We start from the raw sequence: 25,341 nt of genomic DNA, 5'->3' as shown, positions 1-25,341 counted from the left end.
ATCAGAGGTTGAAATTGCTAGGCTTTAAAAGTTAAGACATTCCATGTGTCCACTCTTACCTGTGCACTACATACGGTACAGGGGATTTTGTTCGTTGACCAATCTGTCAAGTGCTGAATTTTATACAGTAGGATCAGCTGTTTGAGGTTATGTGGACAAATATGACCATGTTGAATCCAAACTGTCCATCGATTTTCTATGCAAGTAGGTAGCTGATTGTTATAACAGAGCCAACAACCAATTTCAATTCACAACCATGTTACTGCACTATGTTGTGTAACTGTGCGTGGGAGCCTTTTAGACAAAGCCCACCTTTTTACTTCATGAAGTCAGGATCATCAGTGCCACTGTCCCTCTCCCTACTGTTTCTCACGCTTAACTCAAAACATTTATCTTTTCTTTTCTTTTTAAAAAAAATATTTTTTATCTGCGTTGCTCCATGTGTTTGCTTGTGCAGGTGACAACATGCTGACGGCCATATCGGTGGCGCGGGACTGCGGGATGATCCCGCCCGAGGACCGGGTCATCATCGCCGACGCGCTGCCCCCCAAGGACGGCCAGGCGGCCAAGATCAACTGGCGCTACGCCGACAACCCCACCAAGACCTCCTCTGTCAAGGCCACGCGGCTGGAGGTCAGTCAGCGCCCTCTGTTGGCCACGGCTGAGCATCGCAGCCATGCCGTTTCTGTCTTGCGATTGTACAACCCAGGGGTGCATTTCTCGAATCCATAGTTGCTAACTACGTTAGCTGCTTTTTTGTTTGCAATGCAATTTTGGTAACTACCCAAGTTGCTAACTGGCTAGCAGGTATGCTTTCGAGAAACACACCCTTGGGCTGGCTCTAAATTAGCTTTTTATCACCAGCCAAAAGGGCTAGTAGATTATCATATTGCTAGCCAAACGTGCACTCACCAATGGGTCAAAGTGGGTTGTAAGTTTTATATTCTACCAGCCAGACTGAATTTTCACCAGCATTTGGCCAATTTGCGGGTGTTAATTTAGAGCCCTGCGTATAACTACTTTAAGCTAGTGTAGCACTTTATAGTTGCACTTTATTTAAAGCTCCTTGTTGCTGTCTAATCTCAATCTCAACGATAAGATACATTGTAATTGTATGTCAAAATGTTATGACGCATTCATAAAAAAAAAACATATTGTGACGTTTCACTGCAACATGGACCAAAGTTTGTTTTACTCTGTGATTTATTTGACTGGCTAGTTATTCTAGTGCCGTAATGAATTCCCAAGAGAATGGGTGCTGGGTACTCTACTCTGAACTCCCTCTGCTGTCTGCTTGCTGCCACTGCAGGTGGTATTCAGTCTACCCCCACTACAGGCCTCTGAGGCTCCACCTGTTGTGTGTTTGTTACATGTGAACACATGAGGCCTGAAATTAGCATCATACTCCACCACACTGATCACCTCTTCCCTCAAACAGTCAAACACACTAATCTCGACGTGCGTGTGCGTGTGCGTGTGCGTGCGTCTGTATGCTTCTGTGAGTGTGCCTATGAGTGTACCGTATTCATGTTGTGCGTGTGTGTGTGTGTTTGTGTGTTTGTGACCTCAGCGTCTAGAAATGGCAGTGACGTTTGATGTGGGGAATGAATGAATATGTTTTGTTGCTCCAAAGTGGCCCAGAGAGCCCATGCTGCCTCCCTGCCTGAGAAAACAATGGACAGCTGAGAGAGACTACTGGGGACAGACACATGCGCACACACACACGCACAAACACACCACACAGCGAACACACACACACACACACACACACACACACACACACACACACACACACACACACACACACACACACACACACACTCATACCAAACACATACACACTCATACCAAACACATAAACACGTACATACACTTTCACACACGCACACGCACACACACACACACACACACACACACACACACACACACACACACACACACACACACACACACACAGACACACACACAGACACACACACACACACACACACAGACACACACACACACACACACACACACACACTTTCACAGGACACACACACACACATACACAAACACACTTTCACAGCACACACACACACACTTTCACAGACACAGGCGCACACACTTTCACGTACACACACACACACACACACACACACACACACACACACACACACACACACACACACACACACACACACACACACACACACACACACACACACACACCGTATCAGCTACCAGTAGCTCCCAGACCAAAGGAAACAGCAGCTAGTGTAGTGTAGCCTGACTCAACAGCCCTTTCTTTCCTTATGTAAATCCTGCTGCTCTACTGACGTTGGTTGGCAGTTTTACAATTTGGATAAGGTGAAAGAGACCTGCACAGTGACAAATTGTGTCTCACAATTGCCTCAGGATCAAAACTCTCCGTTTATTTTGTACAAACCCCAACTCCGATGAAGTTGGGACGTTTGGTAAACGGTGAATAAAATCAAAATGCTATCATTTTCAAAACATTCAATCTATTCATTAGATGGAGAATAGTGAAAAGACAACATATTAAGTGTTTAAAAACCGGGAAAAAAATATTGTTTTGGGGGACATATGTACTCATTTCTAATTTGAGAAATCCAACACGTCTCAAAAGAGTTGGGACGGGGATCAGTGAAATTTAGTAAACATCCAAATAAGATAAAACAACAAAGAAGAACATTTCAAAATGAATTGTACTGACGGACAATATAGGTGTCCAGGTATAAGATCATCACAGAGAGGCTGAGTCACTCAGAATTAAAGATGCAAAGGGAATAATTACCATAGTTATTACATACATTTTTGAATTCCCTTTGATTTACCACGATTGAGTGTATATAAAGGTGCCGGTATGCTTGCTGCAAGATACGCGAGCGCGTGCACGATTAGTGCATGAACGCGTTAACGTGCGTAGGCCCCTATTTAATGTCATTTTCGCGCGCGTTGGACACGGCAGCCAAATGCGTGCGTCAGGTGCAATATCTTAGTTCAAACTCGCTGGGGGCGATCGTAATATGGACTGCGCAGTTCCACGCGTGGACAACGGCAGCAACTTTTAAGAGCGTCTCATTGAGTTTGTCCGAAATTTCAAACATTTGTTATCATACTTCCTTGTTGCACTTTGAAAAAGGAGCATACACATACAGGAGTAGCAGTATTCTTTCCTTGCCCAGGGAGCCCCTCTTTTTGTTTTGTTGTTTTCCTTGCCATCTGTGTTCCCAATTTCCCAATCCAAATGCTGCGTGCTCTCTGCCCCCTGTATGATACCGCCAGTATTTTGCGTCTTGGTCAACTGCTTTTGAAGCAAGCATGTGCTGTCGGTTGCTCACGGTGACGCGCGTAATTTACAGCTCGCAGCAAGCATGCCGGCACCTTTAGACATATTTTTGTTAATAAAATCATTGTATAGGTTCATGACATCATGAAATATATATTGGCTGTAGTCTCACTCTAATTCCTGGAGTGCTAGAGCTATTGAAAATTGACCATATTAAGAATGCTTAATGCATGAACATGACACAGGGGTTTAACATTCTCCTAAGCACCTGAGCTCACTTGAAATAGACCCAGAAGACAATAGGAAACTGTCCTTTGCTTACAGAAGTCAGCAGAAGTTGTAGAAGTCCATTCTTTTTGACAATAATAGAGCATTGCACATCCTGTGCTAAAGTGAAAATGGACCATCCAACTTCTGTTAGTGCTAGCTTCAAAAGTCAGCCTCCATGATGGCATGCAGATGCAGTAGTGCATTGGTTAAGATGTTCTTACTCATCTGTAGAGTTAAATACAGTGCTGAATGGTATAAATGGGTTTTAAACAGCATGAAAAGCCACTCATGCATCATATTTTTCAGGGAGATCTTCGATTACTGCCACATATTAAGGTCAAATTGCATTCTCTACTATGTTTTAACAGTTTGGCTCCATCATAAGGACCAGCATGTGATAAAATGGTGGGTTTTAGGTCAAGACCTGTCACACTGTAAGCACTACAGAAAGGAAAACATTGCAAAACATGACAAGGAATACACCCACCATTTAAGCTGGTGAAATCATGTCCAAGATAGGAATTAACACTGTTTTTTATATAAAATCATCTCATCGGTTAATGTATTTAACTGTTAAGTGTTGTATTTTTTTTTTTTTTTAGTCTTCCTCGACATTTGCTGCCATTTATTGTCCCCGTCTCCGTCCCAAACTCTTTTGAGACGTGTTGGATTTCTCAAATTAGAAATGAGTACATATGTCCCCCAAAACAATATTTTTTCTCGGTTTTAACACTTAATATGTTGTCTTTTCACTATTCTCCATCTAATGAATAGATTGAGTGTTTTGAAAATGATAGCATTTTGATTTTATTCACTGTTTACCAAACGTCCCAACTTCATCGGAGTTGGGGTTAGTAGTACTGCACTGTTCTTTGGGCTTTCCCTTCAGTCACCTTCTTTCATACTAGAGTTAGACCTTTGCCAGGTGTGCACTGCACACACAGAGCCCCTTAAATTTGCATCACACTAAGACAATTTGCTTACATATTAAACTGTGTGATTGTTTCCCCCCTGGTCGTTTGCATACAGACTTTGCCTTTTTATATATATATATCGACCCGACCCATTGCAGTTATACCTGTTTATCTTCCATAATAACAATCAATGAAATCCCCACCATATTCACTGTGAGTTGCTACCAGTGACTGTTCTTGGGGAATAGGAAGTTCAGTACCTTAACCAAGTTAGCTAGAGTTCGCTGTGAATAAGTGAATAAAATGCCTGGAGTTCTCATCTTCCTTACCAAATGATGCACACAGGCCATCTATTAGCAGGGTTTACTACTTTTTTCTGTATGTTTTATTCCTACTATCATCTTGCTATGTTGTTAGCCCTCCTGTCCTGATCAGGTTGTCGTTTGTCACTTCCGTCCCGCAGGAGGTGGAGATCAGTCTGGAGGACGTGACTGAGGGAGATGACGGGGCCAAGCAGCCGGAGCGCTACCACTTCGCCATGAGTGGTAAAGCCTTCGCTGTCATCACCGAGCACTTCCAGGACCTGCTGCAGAAGGTACAGTAGCTTACGTTACATGACATTACACTGCATGACATTACACTGCATGACATTACACTGCATGGCATTACACTGCATGACATTACACTGCATGGCATTACACTGCATGACCTGCTGCATAAGGTAGCTAGCTCATAGATGTGTATAGAAGTCTTCTATACACATCTACGAGCTAGCTGGCTCTATATTACGTCACATGACATTACACTACATTCTATTTCACTACATTATACTACACTATTGCATATTAAGTATCTCTATTAGCCTCAATTGCAAATAAAGCAGGACTTGAAATTGAAATTTGAAAGTGTGTCTACGCATGTGTTGGGTGTGTCTAAAGCTCTGTGTGTTTGATTGGCAGCTGGTGCTCCACGGCACGGTGTTTGCCCGTATGGCTCCGGACCAGAAGACCCAGCTCATAGAGGTGCTGCAGAGCGTCGAGTGAGTGGATGCACCTGGATCTCTGGTCACTTGCACACACTACACAGTACTACACACATGAACACATTTGCACATGCATAGGAACATTCGTGTGCAACCACACATGTGCAAACATGCACATTAAGTATACACTTATGTCTACATAAAGCCAGGCTCCAACTACACGACTTGCGATTGTGTGTCCGATTTTGGCGTCGTGGTGCACCGCACACTAGAAGAGAATCGCAACTGTCACTCTTATCGCTGCTGGCAACCACCGACACAATGCCCGACGTTCTATTTCCAATAGAAATATCAAACACTGTTTGATTTGCTACGACTTGCGATCGGCAACTCTTTGAGCTGCCAACGTTCTATCTTAGAACGTCGGCCACGACGAGGAAATCTTTCCCGACAATCGATTGCGATGGTCCTGGGGGGTAACGTTCCAGCGATTGTCGTAAGGGGGGTTTTCAGCCGAGAATCGGCGCGATAGTCGTGTAGTTTGAGCCAGGCTTAAGAGTGTTCAGTGAGTGGCTGCCCCTGGATCTGGTCACTTGATTATGGGTAAATGGCATTTTAGTAATAGCACGTCAGGGTGGTGCAACCACAGCTAATGCCACTGTTGTATGGATTAAATTATTATTCTTATTTTGTGGATTATTTAAGCATATTCATATTCCTTACAGTTCATTAATTACCAATTACTGATTCATTTATCGCCATTAGCTGTTGTTGTACCTCCTGACGTCTGATCCCAAAAGAATGTAATTTTACCCTTACACAAATGAACACATTTGTACTTGCATGTGAGCATTCATGTGCAAACATACACATGCAGTACACACTTACGTCTACATAAGAATAATTGCACACTTATCCATAGATAATGGATAAAAAATCAGTCAGGAATTTCTTCACATGTATTAGGTATACAAAGGAAATTAAATTACCTCATGCATCTCATCAGTCTCATGAATAATGCAAAATTGTTGTGTATATTATGGGTACACGTTCAAGTAAATGTTCCCACTGTTCCCTCACAGAACAGCTGTAGGCTACTGTATTTGATGCTATTCAATTGGTGTCTTTGGCTTTTATTACACCACACGTTTCTCTCTTTCCTTCTTTTCAGTTACTTTGTGGGGATGTGTGGTGACGGTGCAAACGACTGTGGTGTAAGAGGCTCCTTTTATTCTTCTTAATTTTCTCAAAATTTCATATTTACACACACACAGAAACTAAACTAGGACATGAATTCACCGACTGTCATCATGTACAGGCTCTCAGTACAGCTCAATGATTATTGGAAGAGTTGCCATTTTATCTTGTTTAATTCTGCTTGTGTATACCAGTAGCTTCAGGTGGTGTATGATATGTGCATGGCATGTACTAAAGGAGCAGACTGCTGTGTGTGTATGTCCATGTGTGTGTGTGTGCATATTTATTTGTGTGACTGTCTGTGTTTGTTCTATTGCCTCCTTACCCCCTCAGGCCCTGAAGCGAGCCCATGGGGGCATCTCCCTGTCGGAGCTGGAGGCGTCAGTAGCCTCCCCCTTCACCTCCCGAACCCCCAATATCTCCTGTGTGCCCAACCTCATCAGGTACACCGCTCTGCTCACCTCTCAACATATATGACTAGCAAAGTTCAGGAGATTTTTTGCGGCGGCAGCAGCGCAAGTATAGATTATTGAACGGTGGTAATGTAGTGGGCGTTTGGCGTGTCAGAGATGACTGGAGAATACAGCGAGGGGGCGCAGTACTGAACCCTGTCGTGCCGAAAAGCGAGTGCCTGCCAGAACACGAGTGCCCTCATTGAAACCAATGACATTTTTTGAGAGAAAGTTATACTAATTTTTGCAGAATGAATTACATAATTTATGAACTAAAAGTATGCTTATGAAACATTGCTCGTCCTCCACTTAATATGAGCTATTTAAATGAAACTGTAACATTTGTTATGACAATTCTTCGATTCTTTTATGGAAATAATACTGAAATTGTAACCAGTTCTTTGTAATACTTCCAGAAGGAATGTAGATGCTTTATTGATAGGCTTTCCATCTTAAATTGTGTCGGATTTATCTGCAAAAATGGGTAAAAAAATATCTGAAAAATTGGTCATTGGTTTCCATTGGTTTCAATGAGGGCACTCGTGTTCTGGCAGGGACTCAATAGGTCTGTATGTGCTGTAGGTCCTTGAATAATACGGTCCACGTCTCTCCCCCCACATCTCTCCCCCCACTACAGGGAAGGCCGTGCTGCCCTCATCACCTCCTTCTGTGTCTTCAAGTTCATGGCCCTCTACAGCATCATCCAGTACATCAGCGTCACCCTGCTCTACTCCGTAAGTGGCCTGCGCATCGCATTCTCCATCTCTCGTTCTCTATCTCTTTCTCTTGCTCTCTATCTCTCTCTGGCTCTCTCTCTCTCTCTCTCTCTCTCTCTCTCTCTCTCTCTCTCTCTCTCTCTCTCTCTCTCTCTCTCTCTCTCTCTCTCTCTCTCTCTCTCTCTCCCTCTCTCTACCTCTCTCTCTCTCTCTCTCTCAGTGTATATCTCTTGGTCATATGCTAGCTTGCTCTCTCGCTCTCTATCTATCTATCTCTCTCTATCGCTCTTTCTCTCTTGATTTGTCTGTCTTGCTCACATGCTAGCTTGCCCTCTCTCTCTCTCCATCTCTCTATCTGTCATTCTCCTTCTCTCCCTAGAGGGGCTTGGAGTGTTGTTGTGTTTTCGTGGAGGTTGCGAGTTGTTGCAAAGTGGTGTATGCTTTTGGAGGGGAGTTGCTCTACACATTGGAGTGTATTTGCTTGTGTTGTGGGAGGATGGGGAGTGGTGTGTTTTGCCCAGTGTGGGGATCTGCTTTGCTCAGTGATGTATTGTGCATCAGTGCATGTGTGTGTGTGCGTGTGTGAGTGTGTGAGTGTGTGAAAGCGGGCCGTTTGTGGTAGGCTAGTGGTGTGTGATTGTGAGTCCAGCTGTTTCCTCTGTGCCTGCATGGCCTGCCACAGGACCGAGTGTGCAATAACAATGTAACCACCCTACTCTCCTCTCCCTCCTCTCCTCTCTCTTCTTTCTCTCCTCTCCCTCCTCTCCATCCTCTACCTTTCAGATCCTCAGCAACTTGGGAGACTTCCAGTTCCTCTTCATCGACATCGCCATCATCCTCCTGGTTGTCTTCACCAGTAAGTCTGTTTACAGTTGCACATTTGTATGCTGGATAATGTTTTTTCATGTGATGTTTCACTGTCTTTAGACAGGGGAGAAAGGTTGGGTGTGTATGTGTTCAGGTGTGATGTTTTTGTGCCCTGTGCATCCCCCATACTGAGTCTGAACCCAGCATTGAAGGAAATACAGTTAGTCTCGTGTGTGTGTGTCTGTCTGTCTGTCTGTCTGTCTGTCTGTCTGTCTGTCTGTGAGACATTATTCTCATGTGTGTTTATCCCCCCGTAGTGACTCTGAACCCAGAATTCAAGGAAATACAGTTAGTCGTGCGCGTGTGCCATGCACATTGTTGTGATGTTCCTGTGTGCCCCTTCCCTCCGTAGTGAGTCTGAACCCGGCGTGGAAGGAGCTGGTCCCGCGGCGGCCCCCGTCGGGCCTGATCTCGGGCCCACTGCTCTTCTCGGTGCTGACCCAGATCCTCATCTGCCTGGGCTTCCAGACCCTGGCCTTCCTCTGGGTCCGCAAGCAGAGCTGGTGGGAGGAGTGGACGCCACTGTCCGAGTGAGTTAGCCTACCACTGTGCTGAATGACTGTATGAAATATCCACTTTTTAAAAATATTATTATTTTAATGATTTAATTCTTTTGTTGTTTTTTTATTCAAGAAAGCACAAAGTAAGATGCATTTAAATACAATATCTTGAATGAAATATCCACATTTTTGATATGTAATATCCACATGCTTAATTGGCAATGATGTGAACAAACAACCAAGGCAACTTATAGTTGTGATTTTGTTATAATTAACTTTTTATATCGTATTATAAAGGAAGTAACACATTTTAATTTTCAACTGTTCATGCAGCACTAGAGGGGATGAGAATCAGACCTTCTGTCTTGCCGAATGGTATTTCCAACTGCATTGTCTTCAAGATTGAACTTCTTTAAATTCACTTTTAAAGGGGCTGCATGTTTTTTGTTTGCACATTTTATGTCTCACATAACACACACTTGAGTCCCTAGACCTAAGTCCTAAGGCTCCTCTTTGGTGCATAGGCTGTTAAAGAACAACCTCCATTTCACATTTGTTCAAGCGCTCCCTTGTTCAGTGCAGTCCCAGACATTTCTGCATCTATGCAGCTTCTCTAGCGTTTCTGTTCTTCAATAACACACTACGAAATGGAGAAGAACTCTATGCAACTTACACGATCGGCCCCTTTAAAGTGGTTAAGCGAGTGAGTGTGTCTTCAACCGCATGTTGAGCCCTGCAGGAATGCTTGCTGTGTAGAGTAGCATTATCAGAAGCCACTGCATAGTGCCACAAGATGTCCTGTCATGCATGATTAGAGGACAAAGGAGAATGTGCTCTGCGCTTCTGTAGTTGACACTCCAGTGCAGTCTGAACAGCACCAGAGCCTAAAATAATTCGAAATGGAAAGCTGGTGCAGCACTCATGTCTTCTTTTTAGATGCATCTCTATAAGAGGGTATGTCTTTCTGTCTGTCTGTCTGTCCGTCTGAAACGCATTCTTTAAACTGCAATTTCGTCCTGTGTCCACAGGGCGGCAGAGTTTGACGGACGCATCTTTGTCCGCCTGTCAAACTTGTTCTTGTATGGCTCAAGCTTGTTTTATTACTGGTGCAACAGTAAATAATAAAACGGTAATAAAAAACACAAGACGTTCGTGCGGCACCATCTTTCTTTTTTTATGGGTGCATGATCATGTCTCATGTCAGTTGTACAATTCTAAACGATTCTTTGCTCTTTTTGTGTCGTCAGTGCATGCAACGTGTCCGCTTCCAGCAACATGTCTCTGGACCTGAACGAGACGGAGCTGGACGACCACTACATCAAGAACTACGAGAACACTACGCTCTTCTACATCTCCTCCTTCCAGTACCTCATCGTGGCCATCGTCTTCTCCAAGGGGAAGCCCTTCCGACAGCCCAGCTACAAGAACTGTGAGTTACAACTGTTTAACAAGTGTATTGTTTTTATGAAAATGTAACGTGCCAGCGTACCTGTTTTGGCCTTTAAAGTTTCCATGACAATTCGCAAAACAAAGAAACAAGTATATTGGGTTAAAGAAATGAACCTAAATGGTACTGAAATTGTAGCGAAAGGGAGTGGAGTTACCCTGTCATGACTCGTACCCGGGCCTTTCTTGGGTACTAATATGGGACTCTGACCGTTACACTGAAGAACCAGGTTTGTTGGCATAACCTTCAGATCACCCCCGCAATCCAAGTGATGGTTACTCCATCACAGAAATGTTTTCTTTTCTTCATTCGGGACAAACTGTGTTTGGGTATTGGGCAAAGTCTCTTTAACAGGCTTTTGGCACCACCAGACCATCAGTTGTGATGATTAGGGAAAATATGTAAACATTGGGACCTGAATATGTCCAGACGTGTTCCTGCACCTGATGTTCCGATTGATTTGATGTTCTGCTTTAAACAAAAGCCTTTTTGTTTAACACAATGAAACACAAACTGCTTGGGTAGCGACAAAGAAAGAAAGAGGAGAGGGGAGTAGCCACTGTACTGGACAACTTCAGAGACACCTATGACGTCTGAATGTGCCCGCTCCAAGACAGACTCATACTCCAAAGCACTTCTGATGAAGTGCTTTAATGTTTCATGTCGCTTTCCAAAGTGCCCTTTGTACTAAGTACAAGTGAGGTGTTGTCAGTGGTTCTTGACACAGAGACTATGTCTTTGCATTGCTGGTTATTTTGAGAAACTAAAATGTCTTCCCTCCTTATTTTTAAAAATGTCTTTGTTCACACACCATCATGGAATCCGCATAATTATGCTGCCAGGAGCTGTCATAACGGCGCAAAGCCTGTGAGCACCTGTGTGGGAAGAAAACAGTACATGTCAGCACTAAACCTCAATATGAAACCAGAGTTTTCCCGAAATGTACATATTTTCCAAGTTTTTAGGCAGACTTTTTCTGAGACGAAATCTCTGTCTGTAGATGAAAGGCACAAACATAGTCTCACTCAAAAAAACATCCATGCTATGTGTAAACAAGGCCTAAAGTGCATGTGATTTCTGTGTTTGGTGTTCAGGGCCCTTCGTGTTGTCTGCGTGCAGCCTGTATGCCTTCCTCCTCTTCATCCTCTTCCACCCCATCACTGCCATCGATGACTTCTTGGAGGTGAGTTTGCATTGCCTGCCTGCCTGCGTGTGGTACACTGAGGCCCAGCACTGCACCAGACTGTTCCATCTTAGACACTGTTTGCACGTATGCGGATATTTACTTATACACGTACGTACATTATACGTTAGAGAACTCTTTATGAAAGTGTTTTATAATGATGGAGATGAGCCCCATGCACGACCCAGCAGACCACTGCCTGTATGTTCCTATACATTCACACATTTCAGCTAGTGACTTAGGCCACAGTCACTTTACCTAAATATCACTTATATACAGTATTAGTGTTGTTTCTTCTGAAGTTGGGGTCTGCATCTTGAAGTTTCAGTGAGCTCCTGTGAGATTGATACTGTAGATCCCTATAGATATTGGAACATTTCTTTAGAATGTACGGTAATTATGTGTGTTCGGCGTTGGCTCTTCCCCAGATTGTGTGTGTCCCGTTCCAGTGGCGCCTTACCATTTTGTTCATCGTCTTTGTCAACGCTGCTGTCTGTATCGTGGTGGAGGTAAGACACTCTTCCTGGCCAAAAAGAAAAAGCAAAAAATATAAATAAGCTATGAAGCTCTGTACATCTGTAGGGTTAGTTTAACCCCTCTAGTGTGTAGTATTAAGTTGATGCGTTAATTCTCCTGTAAAAAAAATGAAAGTTGAGATAAAAATAATGTGCTACGTACTTATTTTTTTGTGGAAAGGGGAAAAAAACCCTCATCAGATTTTAGATTGATCCCTAGTGTATAGTATTGAGTTGATGTCTTAATTATCCTGTTAAAAATTGAAAATTAAGATAAAATGTGCTACGAATTTATTTTTGGAAAGGGAGAAAAGCATTTTTTTAGTGTATGTTATGATCGTGCATGCAGAATTTCAGTTATAGTGTTGTATGTGCAGTCTGTTGAGTGTGTAGTCTGTTTTGTTCCATGTCATACTTGCTTTAACACCTTGGCTAAGAAAGTCTTGAAGTTGCTGTACACTGTAGTTTGTCTGCTGACTGTAACCCAATGACGTCCATTTCAACAGAACTTCCAAGACCTCAACACACACACACACACACACACACACACACACACACACACACACACACACACACACACACACACACACACACACACACACACACACACACACACACACACACACACTAATGCTGTTCATAATCCCGCCAAAACATCCGTCAAAGGAGTCACTGACATACCAGAGGATGCTTCGCCATACACGTTATCTCCACACACAGGCTGACAACATGGTCATACAGGTCATACTGCTGTTGGATTCATCACCTTTCATATCCATGTAGTGACACCATTGCCATTATATCTGGGAAGCTTAAATATGTTGCAAGTTATTCTACATCTAGCTCTCCATCATGCCTGAAGCTGAGAGATGGAGAGAATCTATTGGCCTCTCTCTGGGACTGGGCAGAGCACAGCGCTACCCTCTGATTGGCTCTGAGGAATGGATGTACTGTAATATCCTCCCTAGTCCTGCTGAGCCACACCCCTTTCTTTAGTCTAGTAAGATAACAAGCCAATCCCGTGCCTGACCAGCCTTCTGTACCTGAAGAGTACCAATCACGAGGCGTACACTCACACAAAGTGATTCGGTGTCTTGAAAGTCAAGTCTTCTATTAATATTCCAAATGATAAAAAGTGTCTGTATTAATTTCTCCACCCCACCCCTGTTGTTTATGCACTTTTGCCTCTCTCTCTCTGTGACTAACAGCACACAGTCTTTTCAATCATCATCACCAGCTAAGCAAAGCAACCACACAAAAAAACAAGCACAACTCACGTTGTGGCCTCTACTCAACGCTAAATATTTCAAGTTCAAATGGCACAAAGCAAACGACTTCACCAAACAAAAGCAAATCTTGACTCAAAGCATCAGTTGTGATCAGTAGCCTCTCTCCGTTCTTCCCGCTCTCTCTCTCTCTCTCTCTCTCTCTCCCGCTCCACCACCAACGCCACTATTTCCATAGACCCTCGTCCTTGACGTCGTCTTATGGAAGCTTGTGTTCAGCCGAGACAAGCAGGGCAGCTACGCCACAAGCCCTGCCAGCCCGCCAGCACAGGTTGGGATCTCTCACACCTTCCTCACCACCCTTCCTTCTTTCAGTCCTGCCTTTACATCTCACTATTGTGTCCTGATCTCTCTCTCTCTCTCTCTCTCTCTCTCTCTCTCTCTCTCTCTCTCTCTCTCTTTCTCTCTCTCTTTCTCTCTTTCTCTCTCTCTCTCTCTCTCTCTCTCTCTCTCTTTCTCTCTTTCTCTCTCTCTCTCGCTTCTATATGTCGTCTTCCTCTCCTTCAGTCCCTCTGTAATTAAGTTTCCTTTTCCAGGCCAGAGGGGAAATACAGCACAGATACAGACACTAGCAATGTATTTGGTATACTTGCAAAAGGTAGAAAAATGTAGAAAAAGGTCTAAATTTAGGAAAGGTCTAAAATGTAGAAATTACTCAGCCTTGGTGTGCAGTCAACTTTTTCAGCTGTCAGAGTGGCAGATTGGTGCCTCTGAAGATGCATCCTGTGAAACTCTACATTTTGTTGAGTTTTTTAAAAATTGGATCTTTGGATCTGTCTGGATCTTCAAACTTCTCTGGACCGAGAAGTGACAATTTTACAGTTGTAAAAAACAATACGCAATCTGGAAAATATTTTGACACCTTTTAGTCTTCAAAAATTTCTATGCTGGAGTTTGTATTGTGTCTGTACTCCTGTCTGGTCAGTTGTGATTGTCCCCTCCCCTCTCCCTCACACAGCACTCCTCATAACCTCTGCCTCTGCATGCTCCAAAATGATTTTCCTCACTCTCTCTGCCCCCTTGTGGCCATTCACTGCTACCACAGCCCAGGGGGCCTCAATGGGCCTACTCCTTGTCTGTCTGTCTGTCATTCTGTCTTGTGTTCTTGGTTGGTTGACCTTCTCTTTGTGTTGTGGTTCGTGCCGCACAGCGATATGGTGTTTTTTGGGGGGGCGGTGTGTGTTTGTGTGTGTGTGTGTGTGTGTGTGTGTGTGTGTGTGTGTGTGTGTGTGTGTGGCGTGCGCGTGCGCGTGCGTGTGTGTGTGTGTATATTAAAATGTAAACTGTCTATGTGTGTGCTTGTGTGCGCACGTTTGTATGTGTCCCATGCACTGATGAGTGAGCATTGTGACTCAGGTATGTATCCGTGTTGAGAGCTAAGCATGCGCACTTGGCCTTGGGGTTTGACCCCCACCCCCACTCGCTTATTGAGCCCATGGTGTGATGACAAGTGCGTCAGTGGGTGCAAGTCATTCTTGCTCCTTCTTTTCTCTCCTTTCCCGCTCCAACGCGAGGCACGGCATCACTACCTGTGTTTTGACGTTTTTGATTTCAAATAAATGCAACAGTTATTGTACTGAATGGGAAGAAAGCCCCTAAAATTCCGGTCTATGCTGCTTGGAAGAGAGGGGAAACTTCACTGATTCCTCCGCAGAGGAGGGGCAACACCGAGGCATGAACTCGGAGGAAAGGACGTTAGGAACTAAAGTGACTTGCACCATCTGACGAGCAGCGGAGACTGCACAAGCATCATGTTTTGGGGTTACTGACCCACTTTTGTTCACCGAGGATGACGTCCTGTTCAGCTACAGTAGGCTTTTGTATCAACCTCAAGACCTACATGATTTGACTGGTTTTAGTGGTTTAACGGTTTGACTTTCCACAAACTTTTGACATGAACAAACTTTGTGCAAAAATTCAGGCCACCATGTTGTAGCTGTGAGGCTCCTCTGCACGTTCGCTAAAAGTTACACGTCACGTTTTGTTAAGATTTGTGATCAAAGGGAAACTTAAAGTGACACTCTGGAGGTGTTTCGACAATTTTTTTTGTCTTTTTTTACCAAAGCCACTGGTGCTAGGCTAACTAAAGTGTTAAACTCAATCCACAACCCTAGCTAACAAAAAATGGGGCCCTATGTCCAAAAACTCTGGAGAGTCGCTTTAATGGCAAATAGTTAAATGCCAAAGCAACAACTGGCTATTGCACATTATTTCCATGTCTGTTTTGAACCTAGCTAGACCAAATTCCTGGGTTAATTCACCTTCATCAGGTCTTAAAAGGATCACCTGATGGAAAGATTACCATGTGCAAACGCCCAGTGCCAACTGAAAGATTTTCAGTTCATTATTTCATTATCCTTATATGATCTATCCTAATATTTAACATTTTAAAATGTAAAACAAATGTCACAGTTTTAAAGGAGACTGGCAAGTAAATGCTTTAAAGTGATACTGTCCATTTTTGGAAATAAGCTTATTTTACACCTCTCTGAACTAAATGATTGCGTGTAACCTTTCTCCTGTACTTTCAACCGTTCTCTGAGAATGGCAGTGCAAATTTTACCACTAAGCTAGCAGTTAACATTAAGTCCTAAGATAACCAGTTAGCCGCCAGCTTTGCACTGCCATTCTCAGAGAAGTACAGGAGAAAGGAAAAGCTCAATCATTTAACTCAAGGAGAGGTTTACAATAAGCTTTTATTTCCAAAAATGGGACAGTATCACTTTAAACAAATAAAATGTTTTTCAGCCTTCAGAAAAAAAGTTTCATGTTCATAATTGAAAACCATTAATATCCAATCCACAGGTGAATGTTCCACAATTGTAGTCTTATTTTTCCCCTCCACCTCTCTCTTGTTCTCTTTCTCTCCCATGTGTGTGTGCGTGTCCCTGTCCTTCTCTCCTTGCAGGGCAGCATTGACCTGTGGGGTTGTGGCTGTCTGCTCTCTCTGTGTGGCCGGCGTAAGACGGTGCCCAAGGCACGCTACATGCACCTGGCTCAGGAGGTCAGCGTGGACCCCGATTGGCCTCCCAAACCCAAAACCACCACCGAGGCCAAACCCCCACCGCCGGCACCGTGCCCCTCCAGCACGGGCCCGACGCGGCCCGAAAACGGCTCCTACCGCATCATCACAGCATCCTAGCAAACAGCCATGCCTCCTCCTCCCCCCTCAGCATCCCCGCACCACCTCACCTCCTGTGCCCCCAGACTATTACAGATTGTCGCGTTATGCCTCCGACTCCCCCAAACGCTCTGTTGCCTCCTACTGACAATGGGACCAGAGCAGCAGACACAAGCGTGTTGTTGGAACGTGATGAAACAAACAATGTTCTTGAAACGGACGGAACAAAAAGGACAAAAATACAAAAGCCCAAGTTGATTTTGGGGTTAGAAACGAAAGATACAGCAACAACAATTACAACAGCAACAACAATAGAACTCAACTGGTGACAGAGTTATTCTTCCTTCTCTGATATCTGCAGCTTAAGGCGTTTGAGTCAGGAAGTGGCTGCGTGTTTTTGTTTTGTTTTTTTGGCCATTCTTTTTTTGTTTGTTTGTTTGTTTGTTTGTTTGTTTTTGTTTATTTGTTTGTTTTAGGTTGAGCACAGACCCTGGGTGTAATCCCTGTGGCTGGTACTGTAGAGGTGTGCCCCAGGGCTGTGGACTGCGGGTCAGCCGGAGTCAGTGCACCAACAGACAAAAGCCTGAAGAGGCCTCACAGCACAGGCAGTCACAGTGTTTATTCCCCTTCAGCCTTTTTTTGTTTTGTTTTTCTCACTTTAAAATATTTTTCTCTTTCTTTCTTCTTTTTTTTTGGTTAATCAAAACTTTTTCTGTTGTTTTTTTTATCGAATGAATACGGAACAGTCTGTGCTTCTATGCAGCGCACTTTCCTGGTTTTACACAACCCAAACGCTCCGGTCTTTCTTTCTCTCTCTCTCTCTCCCCACCCTTCCTTCAGTGGTGAAGCCATTCTTAACACGTTATCAGTCGTTCTGATGCAATTGCTGAAAGCCTGTCATCATATTGAGGCTATTGTATAGCGGCTGCATGCCAAAGGTTTTGCATTCACAGCAACTAACTCATGCATGTACTAAAGAAAAATCCACAAGTTAGGAAAAGACAAAATACACCTTGATGGATCTGCAAGCCAGTCATTTTTCCACGTATATATTGATTGATTCTTATGACATTGTTTGTTTTGTTTATTTCTTCCCATGGAAGAACTTATCGAGTTATACCGTAATGATGCAAATGAAAACCAGACATTGTGAAAAAAAAAACATGTTCCCAATTGTCATGTGTGTGCTTTATTTTCTCACACATGCACAAAAAAACACACATTGGCTGGGTTTGCTACTGAGAAGGTGGGAACATTCAGTAGAGCTGGACTCTTCAGAGTGAGAACAGGTGAGAAGATCATGCCCACCTGCACTATGCTGGGGGAGGGGCCTAGGAGGTCTGCTTAAAGCCACATTACACCATTTCTGGAAATGTGGTCATTCTCCCCACCTCCCCTCAAGTTAAATAACTAACCTTAACCTTTATCTCCCCAGTTAATCCAGATGTTCTATGAGTCTGGCAGGCAACTTGTACCTCCAAGCTAGCATACTGTATGTTCAATGGCAACATGTTAGCTTGGAACCAGGAGTATTATCACAGGAGAACAACTGGAAGAACAGGAGAAGGGTAGACCAGTGTTTCTCAACAGGGGTGCCGGGGCACCCTGGGGTGCCGCAGGGCCCCCTCAGGGGTGCCGCGGAAACGTGGCTGATAAATAAATTGTGAAATATAATACATATTTGCCTAAATTGATAAGTTAATGCTAGTCAGTGGAATCTTTCATCTGCCATTTACGCACAATAAAGTAAATATAGGTCACCCCAGTCAGCTGCAACTTCGAACGTAGGTCGTATGACGTCTCCAAATGTGTTACTTTTCTAAGCTTTTGTGGTATCGGATGCAATGCCATATTACGGCTTGTTGGTTTGGGGTGCCTTGACATTTTTCATGAATTGAAAGGGTGCCTCGCCTAAAAAAAGGTTGAGAAACACTGCGTTAGACGTCAATTATTATTATTATTAGAACTCAATTTATCAGAAGTTGAGGTGGGTAATGATCACATGTCCAGAACTGGTTGAATGTGGCTGGTGGTAGTCTGGCAGTACCCAATAGCACACTAGTTTTTGGGTGTGGGAGGGTTGTTGGTTTTAGTGTAGGGATGTGGTTGGTTGGATGGTGAAGTGAAGGGCGTGGGGGTGTTTTTTTGCGCTCTCCATAGATGTGGGCAGATACTCGTATTTGCCGTCATGTCATGCTGGCTATACGTACATTACAGGTGAGCTGCTGTTATCCAGCAGTGTTGCATATCTCTTGACATCTTGACAGCCACATATGTATGGTCTAGTCACAAACCCCCCCTTTTTTTAAAAAGCGTTTCTTTTTTTCTTTTTGTTTGTTAAATGGTATCATGGTGTGGGGAATCTAATGTATGTTGAAAAATTTCAAGCACCTTCTCGTGATTTAAAAAAAAAAATTGTTTGTAACATCGTTTTCGTTTTATCAATATGTCACAGAGGATTTCATCAGCAGTTGTATTCATGTGCATGTCGTCAGTGCAGCATTGTATTGTGTGTACCTGTCCTGATAATCCCCTCTCCTCATATGCTGTAATCATCAAGAAGAACCTTCAAGATTGCCACTGTAGGGGAACCTCTAAAAGTTCTCAGTGGAACCTTGTCATTCTCTGAGGAATGGTTTTATTTCTCAGAGAACCCAAGAACCTGAAGCTTCTTTGGGTTTTCTGGTTCTTCAGAGAACTTCTAGGGATTCTCAGAAAACGGTCAACTTCCCCCACAGTGCAACAGGAAGTTCTTCTCAGGAACTTTGTATTTTTTTACAGGGTGGTAATTTATCTGTTTCCCTCTTCCTGTATCTTCTTGTCATCTCAACTACTCTATTCTGTAATCACCACAGCATTGAATCAGAATCCAATCATTACAGGGTTTTACAGTAGGTTGGTGTAACCTAACTTGCCTACGGCATTGGCATGCATGTTTCAGTGATACATGCCACAGCAATGTTCTGCTGTACCAACATTTTAACTATCGATCCACACAAAAGCATACCTTCTTGCTTAAGTTCTGAGCTGTGTGTCTCACAGTATGCTTTAGCTTTCAGATCCTTGAGGACAGGAAGGTCTCCCAGGCAAGTCAGTGTATGTATTGTCACGAAAGCCAGTATGGTGATTACCAAAATGAATATCAGTCAAGTATTATAAGCTGCGTGTGTCCGTACGTGCGTGCATGCGTACGCCCACTGCGGAAGTGCTGTCATGATGGCAGCAACACTATTGTACGATTATGAGGAACTGAAAGATTGATACTGATAGATGTTGACATTTTTGTCAAGTGCAAACCAGGAAGAACTATATATTTATGACCTATTTAAGTGCTGGTTAGCACATATGAAGAGTTAAATTTCAATAAAACAAACAGCATCGTAAAATAATGTGCTATGCTGCACTACTATTCAGTATGCAACATATACCTGCTAAAATTTCAGAATTCACAAATTGGGTATTCTCAATAACCTGCTGTTCTTAATGCATCTTTTCGGATTTAACACAATTTTCAATCAACAATATTTATGTGTGATATCACTGTTTCCCAACTCAGTGTTTTTTTTTGTTTTTTTTTATTTCAGTGTTTTCTCCAGTCAGTTATTGAAACATTAAATAGTGATTTTTATGCTGTCCAATGTGATCTGAAATTCACTACTCCCAAAGTGTTCTCAGTATAATGTGCTGGATATATCAAACCTACCAAAAGAATGTCCCCCAAATTTCTCCACTCAGTTGGAATATTTGAAGTTTATCCAAATATGATGTGCATCGACAGAAGTTTAAACTTGGGCTTAGGCTGTAGGCTGCTTGTTTGAGGTGTACATTTATTCCTGTATTTAAATTTAGCTTTTACAATGGGATTGTATAGGTGTTTAGGCAACTCTAGATGTTCTTTTTGGAGTAAGGGCTTTTTTTAATGGTTTTGGTACTATTTGGTTATAGAGATTATCTGGATCATATGTCTGTATATTTTTGTGATGTTGCTAATATAAATTGCATTGGGTTTTTTTGTTGTTTTTTTGTTTTTGTTTTTTTTACAAAGCATTTTTTTCTCGAGCATACATCTACTGGGCATTTCCTTGTTTGTGTTCTTTATTGCTTTATTTTGGTCATTGTGTGTCGAAAAAAAAACGATGAGAGACTTGCCTGATCTTCAGTAGGAGGTCAACCAGCCTGCCTGGTATGATCCTCGCCATTGTCATAATGCCCATTTCAATTGGAAAGACATGAAAAAAGGGATTTCCCCATTAAAACAGGAGCAATGCACACCTTATCAACTGAACTAGATTGAACAATCTGTAGTCCTTTATCGAATGTATGTTTGTCACCTCTTCTGTTATTCTCTCCCCTCTCTCTGTCTCTCTCTCTGTCTCTCTCTCTCTCTCTCTCTCTCTCTCTCTCTCTCTCTCTCTCTCTCTCTCTCTCCCTCTGTGTGTGTGTGTCTCTGTCTCTGTCTTTCTAGCCCTGCCTGTGTTCTCTCCAGGAGGCCAGGGGGACTATTGCAATCATTCTGGCAAATGTTAATATACTGTTAGCCACTTCATACTGTGGAGGTGCTCTGTGTCAGTATCTTCCTGCTTTGTCCCCACTACACAGCCATTTGTTTGCTGTGGGGACTTGTTACGCTCGGTCATCGTACGGAATTTCATTTTGTTTTAGTTTTTAATCAAATGTACTTAACGGATTTGAATAGATGGACACCAGAATCAATCAGTCTTATAAGATGCTTCCTATCCTGATCTGAACCTGATCTGTAATCTGCGATTATGACTTGTTATGCCCTACCACATGCTAATCCTCTACTGAAAAGGTACATAGACAAGCAAACCATAAGAACCACACTGTACATGTCAAATGTATCCATGGTATAACTTTCATTTTCACTCTGTGCTGCAGCAAGCTCAGCTGGAGCCGTTGTGTGTTTGTCCACAGACAAGTTTAGCCACTTGGACTATCAAAACCTTGAGTTTTATTTTACATCCTCAGGGAAATGTACATGTGTTTGTCATAAACGGACATGAACGACTACAAGACAATGACCATACACAAAAGAACAACAGGGCTTGTCTCTCTTTTTTTAAATTTTGAAAATACCCCTATAGCCAAATTATTATTTTTTTCTTCATCATTTTGTTTTTCAATCGTGTGTTTTTTCTAAATCACGTTTTGCAGAGGTGTACATTGCTTGTGATTTTTTTTTGTATGTCTAATTTATTTTTTAATTTATTTTTATGTGTATGTTTTTTTTCTTCTGAGGATTGTATCCAAATTCTTTTTTTTATTTCTCCCTGCCCCTTCCCCATATCTTTGCAATAAATTTGGTCATTGAGATATTCCTGAGCATTTTGAGAATATTTTAAATTTTCTCTTGCTTTTTAAAAAAAGGAAATCTTTTAGTATGTTATACTAGGTTGCATAGTATATTATAGTTGGTTGCAAATCATGCAACAGGTGGATTCTTTGTTTTATACACATGCGGCAGTGTTAATGTGCATAGGCCTACAGTTCAACACAAAAGAGCACAGTGCTTGATTTCAGTAGTGGAAATGTGTTGTTCACGCTAAATAAAATCTACTTAAAGGTGCACTGCGTAATCCTTTTAGTAGTTTATTTCCAAAGTGTATGCAGCCCATCCACGAAAGTAAAAATGGGGGATTTCATGTATTAAAACTGCAATTTTCCCAGTCATAATGAATACTTAGAATTTGGTGGTGGTGGTGAGTATTTATGAAAAAGGTTACATTTGTGAACGGGTAGCATGAATTCTTGAAATAAATCTAAAAAGGACACAGTGCACCTTTAAGTCAAGCAGTGTGAAGAAACCTTTCTTAAGGCCACACCAATTTAATTTGTTGGTTCTCGGATTCGCCGCTTGTATTTTGTATCAAAATGAAAAAAAAAAAAAAACGGTTTCAATACCCCAAAAAATGAAATCGCTTAAAAAAAACCCGAAGACTGCATGTTTTCATGAACGGAGAGGTGTCTCTTTAGTAGTTGGAGGTCATGTGACGTAGAGAACCAATAAAACCACTCCTTTCAACAAGCCGATTACGACTAGCGAATCAGGAAACGCGTTACATTCAAATGGTTTTACAGACAAACATGCAATGGCAAGTTGAAGCCCCTGTGGGTAGTAGCAGCGGTGAAACACAGTATGGCTCTTAGTGGAATTAGTGGAGTGGGATAGCAGTTTTAAAAAAGTAAAACAACAACTATGGTCCCGCTTGGAGGAAGCAACCCCCCTGGTTACCCGTAGCTTAATTTCTCCCCCTTCCTCGTTCACAGGCAGCCCGACGTTTCAGAATAGAATGTTCGACTTCGCTCAACTATCCGAGTTCACATGTGCCAGCGAGTTTTGTGTTCTCAACCAGGCGAGTTTTGCAACGGAGGAGAGAGTTACTATCACGGTAAAAACAGCAAAATGACTTGAGGATATTTTAAACACGAGAGAGTCACAATCACGGGGAAAAACTAAATGGCTTGAGCGGATATTAAACATTGCCACACAAAAACGCAGACGGGTGCAGAGCTGGCCAAACAACAGGTGACGCGCTAGTCTGTCGGGACTTCTGTGAGAGTTTTTAGATAGCGACTAGGGCAAGGCATCGTTCATGCACCTCGAGACAGCACGAGCGAGAGAGATGGAGAGAGAGAGAGACTGAGCGAGCGAGCGCACTAGTGCTGTCGTGTCTGTTCGTAGCGCTTGCTAAGAAACCACACTCATTATGCAGAGGGAGAGCGCTCAAAAACGGGGAAATAGACAAAACCCAATTCACCTCAGATTCCACTGTAAACATAGGCTAGGCTATTTGTGCCTAATGATTTTAAAAATTATGACATTTTTAGCAGGGTTTGTTAAAAAAAAAATCCATCCATCCATCCATCCATCCATCCATCTATCTTCATATTGTAACTCTGTACTTGTGCTGTGTGCGTAGCCTTATTGCAGAAAAGGCTGGTATGTTGATCTTACTAGTCAAACACATACTGCCTAAAAGGCTACTAATTTGGTCTTTTCTACCAGCCAAACTGCTTGTAGTCAAGATGTGTTAGTTAGGTAGCCTACTGTCATGTCTTTTATAAAGAGCACATTTGGAAGACTAGTCTATAGCACATGAAATGCTCCAGGTCTTTTAAAATATAGCAACAATAATATAATAATAATAATAATAATTTATTATTATTATTATTATTGTTGTTGTTGTTGCTATTATTATTGCAATTGTTATTATTTTAAATTATTATTTTTTAAAGCTGAGGTGCATGTGTGTATGGGGTGGTGAAAACATTTGGGTGCACATACATTTTGTGCTGGTGCACCTAAAAAAAAATGTAGGCGCACCAGTGCAACCAGTGCAAAAAGTTAGTCTGGAGCCCTGAAGTGCCAAGAAAAAGTCAAGAATCTGAATCAGATTGGACTGTCTGTTTTTGTTAAAATTTAATTACTGTAACTTTTTCTGTTACTAGTAGTATTTTGTGCACATTCTGTACTCAAAGAAGAGTGAGATTACATTATTTTTGGTCTTTTATTTTTATTGATTTTGGGACTTGTGCTTGTTGGTCACTGTTGTAAGTGGTCTAACATTCTAAAGTTGTACTTGTATAGCTTGTAATTCCATTGATATGGTCACAATGCTGTATTTGCTGTCTTGTTCAATGAAGACTGCGGTTTCAGACTGTTGAATCATCTCAGTTTATTCAAACCAGATTAATATAATAATTGCCCTATGAGCTAATTTTGTGCCTGGTCTATTTGGCTGCCTTAATTCCCTTCTACACTGTCCTTCTCCGTGTCCAGGTGTTTGCCTGTCTTGCACCTTCCTTTGGAGGTCCATGTGAGGCTGATATACAGGTGGTATAACATAACAGTCCCCTTATTACATCCGTGGCATTACCACACAACAATTTTTTTTTTTTTTTTTTTTTCGCCCTCTCGCTTCAACTTTTTCCTGAAAAAATCCGAGAACCAACAAATTAAATTGGTGTGGCCTAAGGATTGAATTGTCAATTTGGTCCAACAGTTCCCACCACCTGAGCCAAGAGCGTTTTTAACTAGTGTAGGCTACAGTTGTCACTCTGGCTTGAGGTTGAATCAAAGCCACCTTTGGAGGTGAGACTGTGGCTGTCACTTCACAGATTTACAAGTATGAAATATTAACTTTTACTTGTCCTGGCCTGATATTCAATTGCTGAGCTGTCTTTGTGAGTAGAGTACCCATAGTCATATCACAGAATTCAGTTGCAGAAGGTGTTTCAGTCTGGACAGAGTGTACGGTATAGACTCAACTGAAATCCAGGTCACTTTACCACAGAGCCAGCAAAAATAGGTCTCCTACTTGGTGTCTCTTGAAGCTTTCCATCAAGACAGCAGGTCATGTCAAACACTCATGTACAAGTCGAACAGATAAAAAATAAACTGTTGAATTGTGTGTGCTTAACCATCACTGTAGGGAATGTTAATGTGTTCAGGCTATTGTGGCCAAACAAATGTCATGCAGTCGTCATCAACTCAATGTTGTGACACCAGAAGAGATGAAAGCAAGTAAGGACATCAAAAGCTGAAGCTGATGCCTCATCACCTACACTGTCGCCCTCC

The 25,341-nt window shown here is 42.5% G+C and overlaps 1 protein-coding gene across 3 annotated transcripts in view; it reads left to right on the top strand.

The window, feature by feature from the left end:
- atp13a3 (ATPase 13A3) overlaps positions 1 to 18,310 on the top strand; it is a 73,786-nt gene extending 55,476 nt beyond the window's left edge. For 2 of the 3 annotated variants that reach the window (XM_063201233.1, XM_063201236.1), the window contains 13 exons: positions 458 to 633; positions 4,940 to 5,071; positions 5,436 to 5,515; positions 6,630 to 6,672; positions 6,989 to 7,098; positions 7,745 to 7,841; positions 8,607 to 8,679; positions 9,043 to 9,220; positions 10,438 to 10,619; positions 11,732 to 11,820; positions 12,249 to 12,329; positions 13,800 to 13,892; positions 16,530 to 18,310. In XM_063201233.1, the coding sequence (XP_063057303.1) occupies positions 458 to 633; positions 4,940 to 5,071; positions 5,436 to 5,515; positions 6,630 to 6,672; positions 6,989 to 7,098; positions 7,745 to 7,841; positions 8,607 to 8,679; positions 9,043 to 9,220; positions 10,438 to 10,619; positions 11,732 to 11,820; positions 12,249 to 12,329; positions 13,800 to 13,892; positions 16,530 to 16,763 (1,568 nt within the window). In that variant the 3' untranslated portion in view covers positions 16,764 to 18,310. The remainder of the gene's footprint in view (positions 1 to 457; positions 634 to 4,939; positions 5,072 to 5,435; positions 5,516 to 6,629; positions 6,673 to 6,988; positions 7,099 to 7,744; positions 7,842 to 8,606; positions 8,680 to 9,042; positions 9,221 to 10,437; positions 10,620 to 11,731; positions 11,821 to 12,248; positions 12,330 to 13,799; positions 13,893 to 16,529) is intronic. The other variant, XM_063201234.1, reaches the window with a different exon arrangement.
- Positions 18,311 to 25,341: the final 7,031 nt, after the last annotated feature.

This window comes from Engraulis encrasicolus, chromosome 6, assembly GCF_034702125.1.
Source record: "Engraulis encrasicolus isolate BLACKSEA-1 chromosome 6, IST_EnEncr_1.0, whole genome shotgun sequence".
Classification (NCBI taxonomy): Eukaryota; Metazoa; Chordata; class Actinopteri; order Clupeiformes; family Engraulidae; genus Engraulis; species Engraulis encrasicolus.
This window is presented reverse-complemented; position numbering and strand designations above follow the sequence as displayed.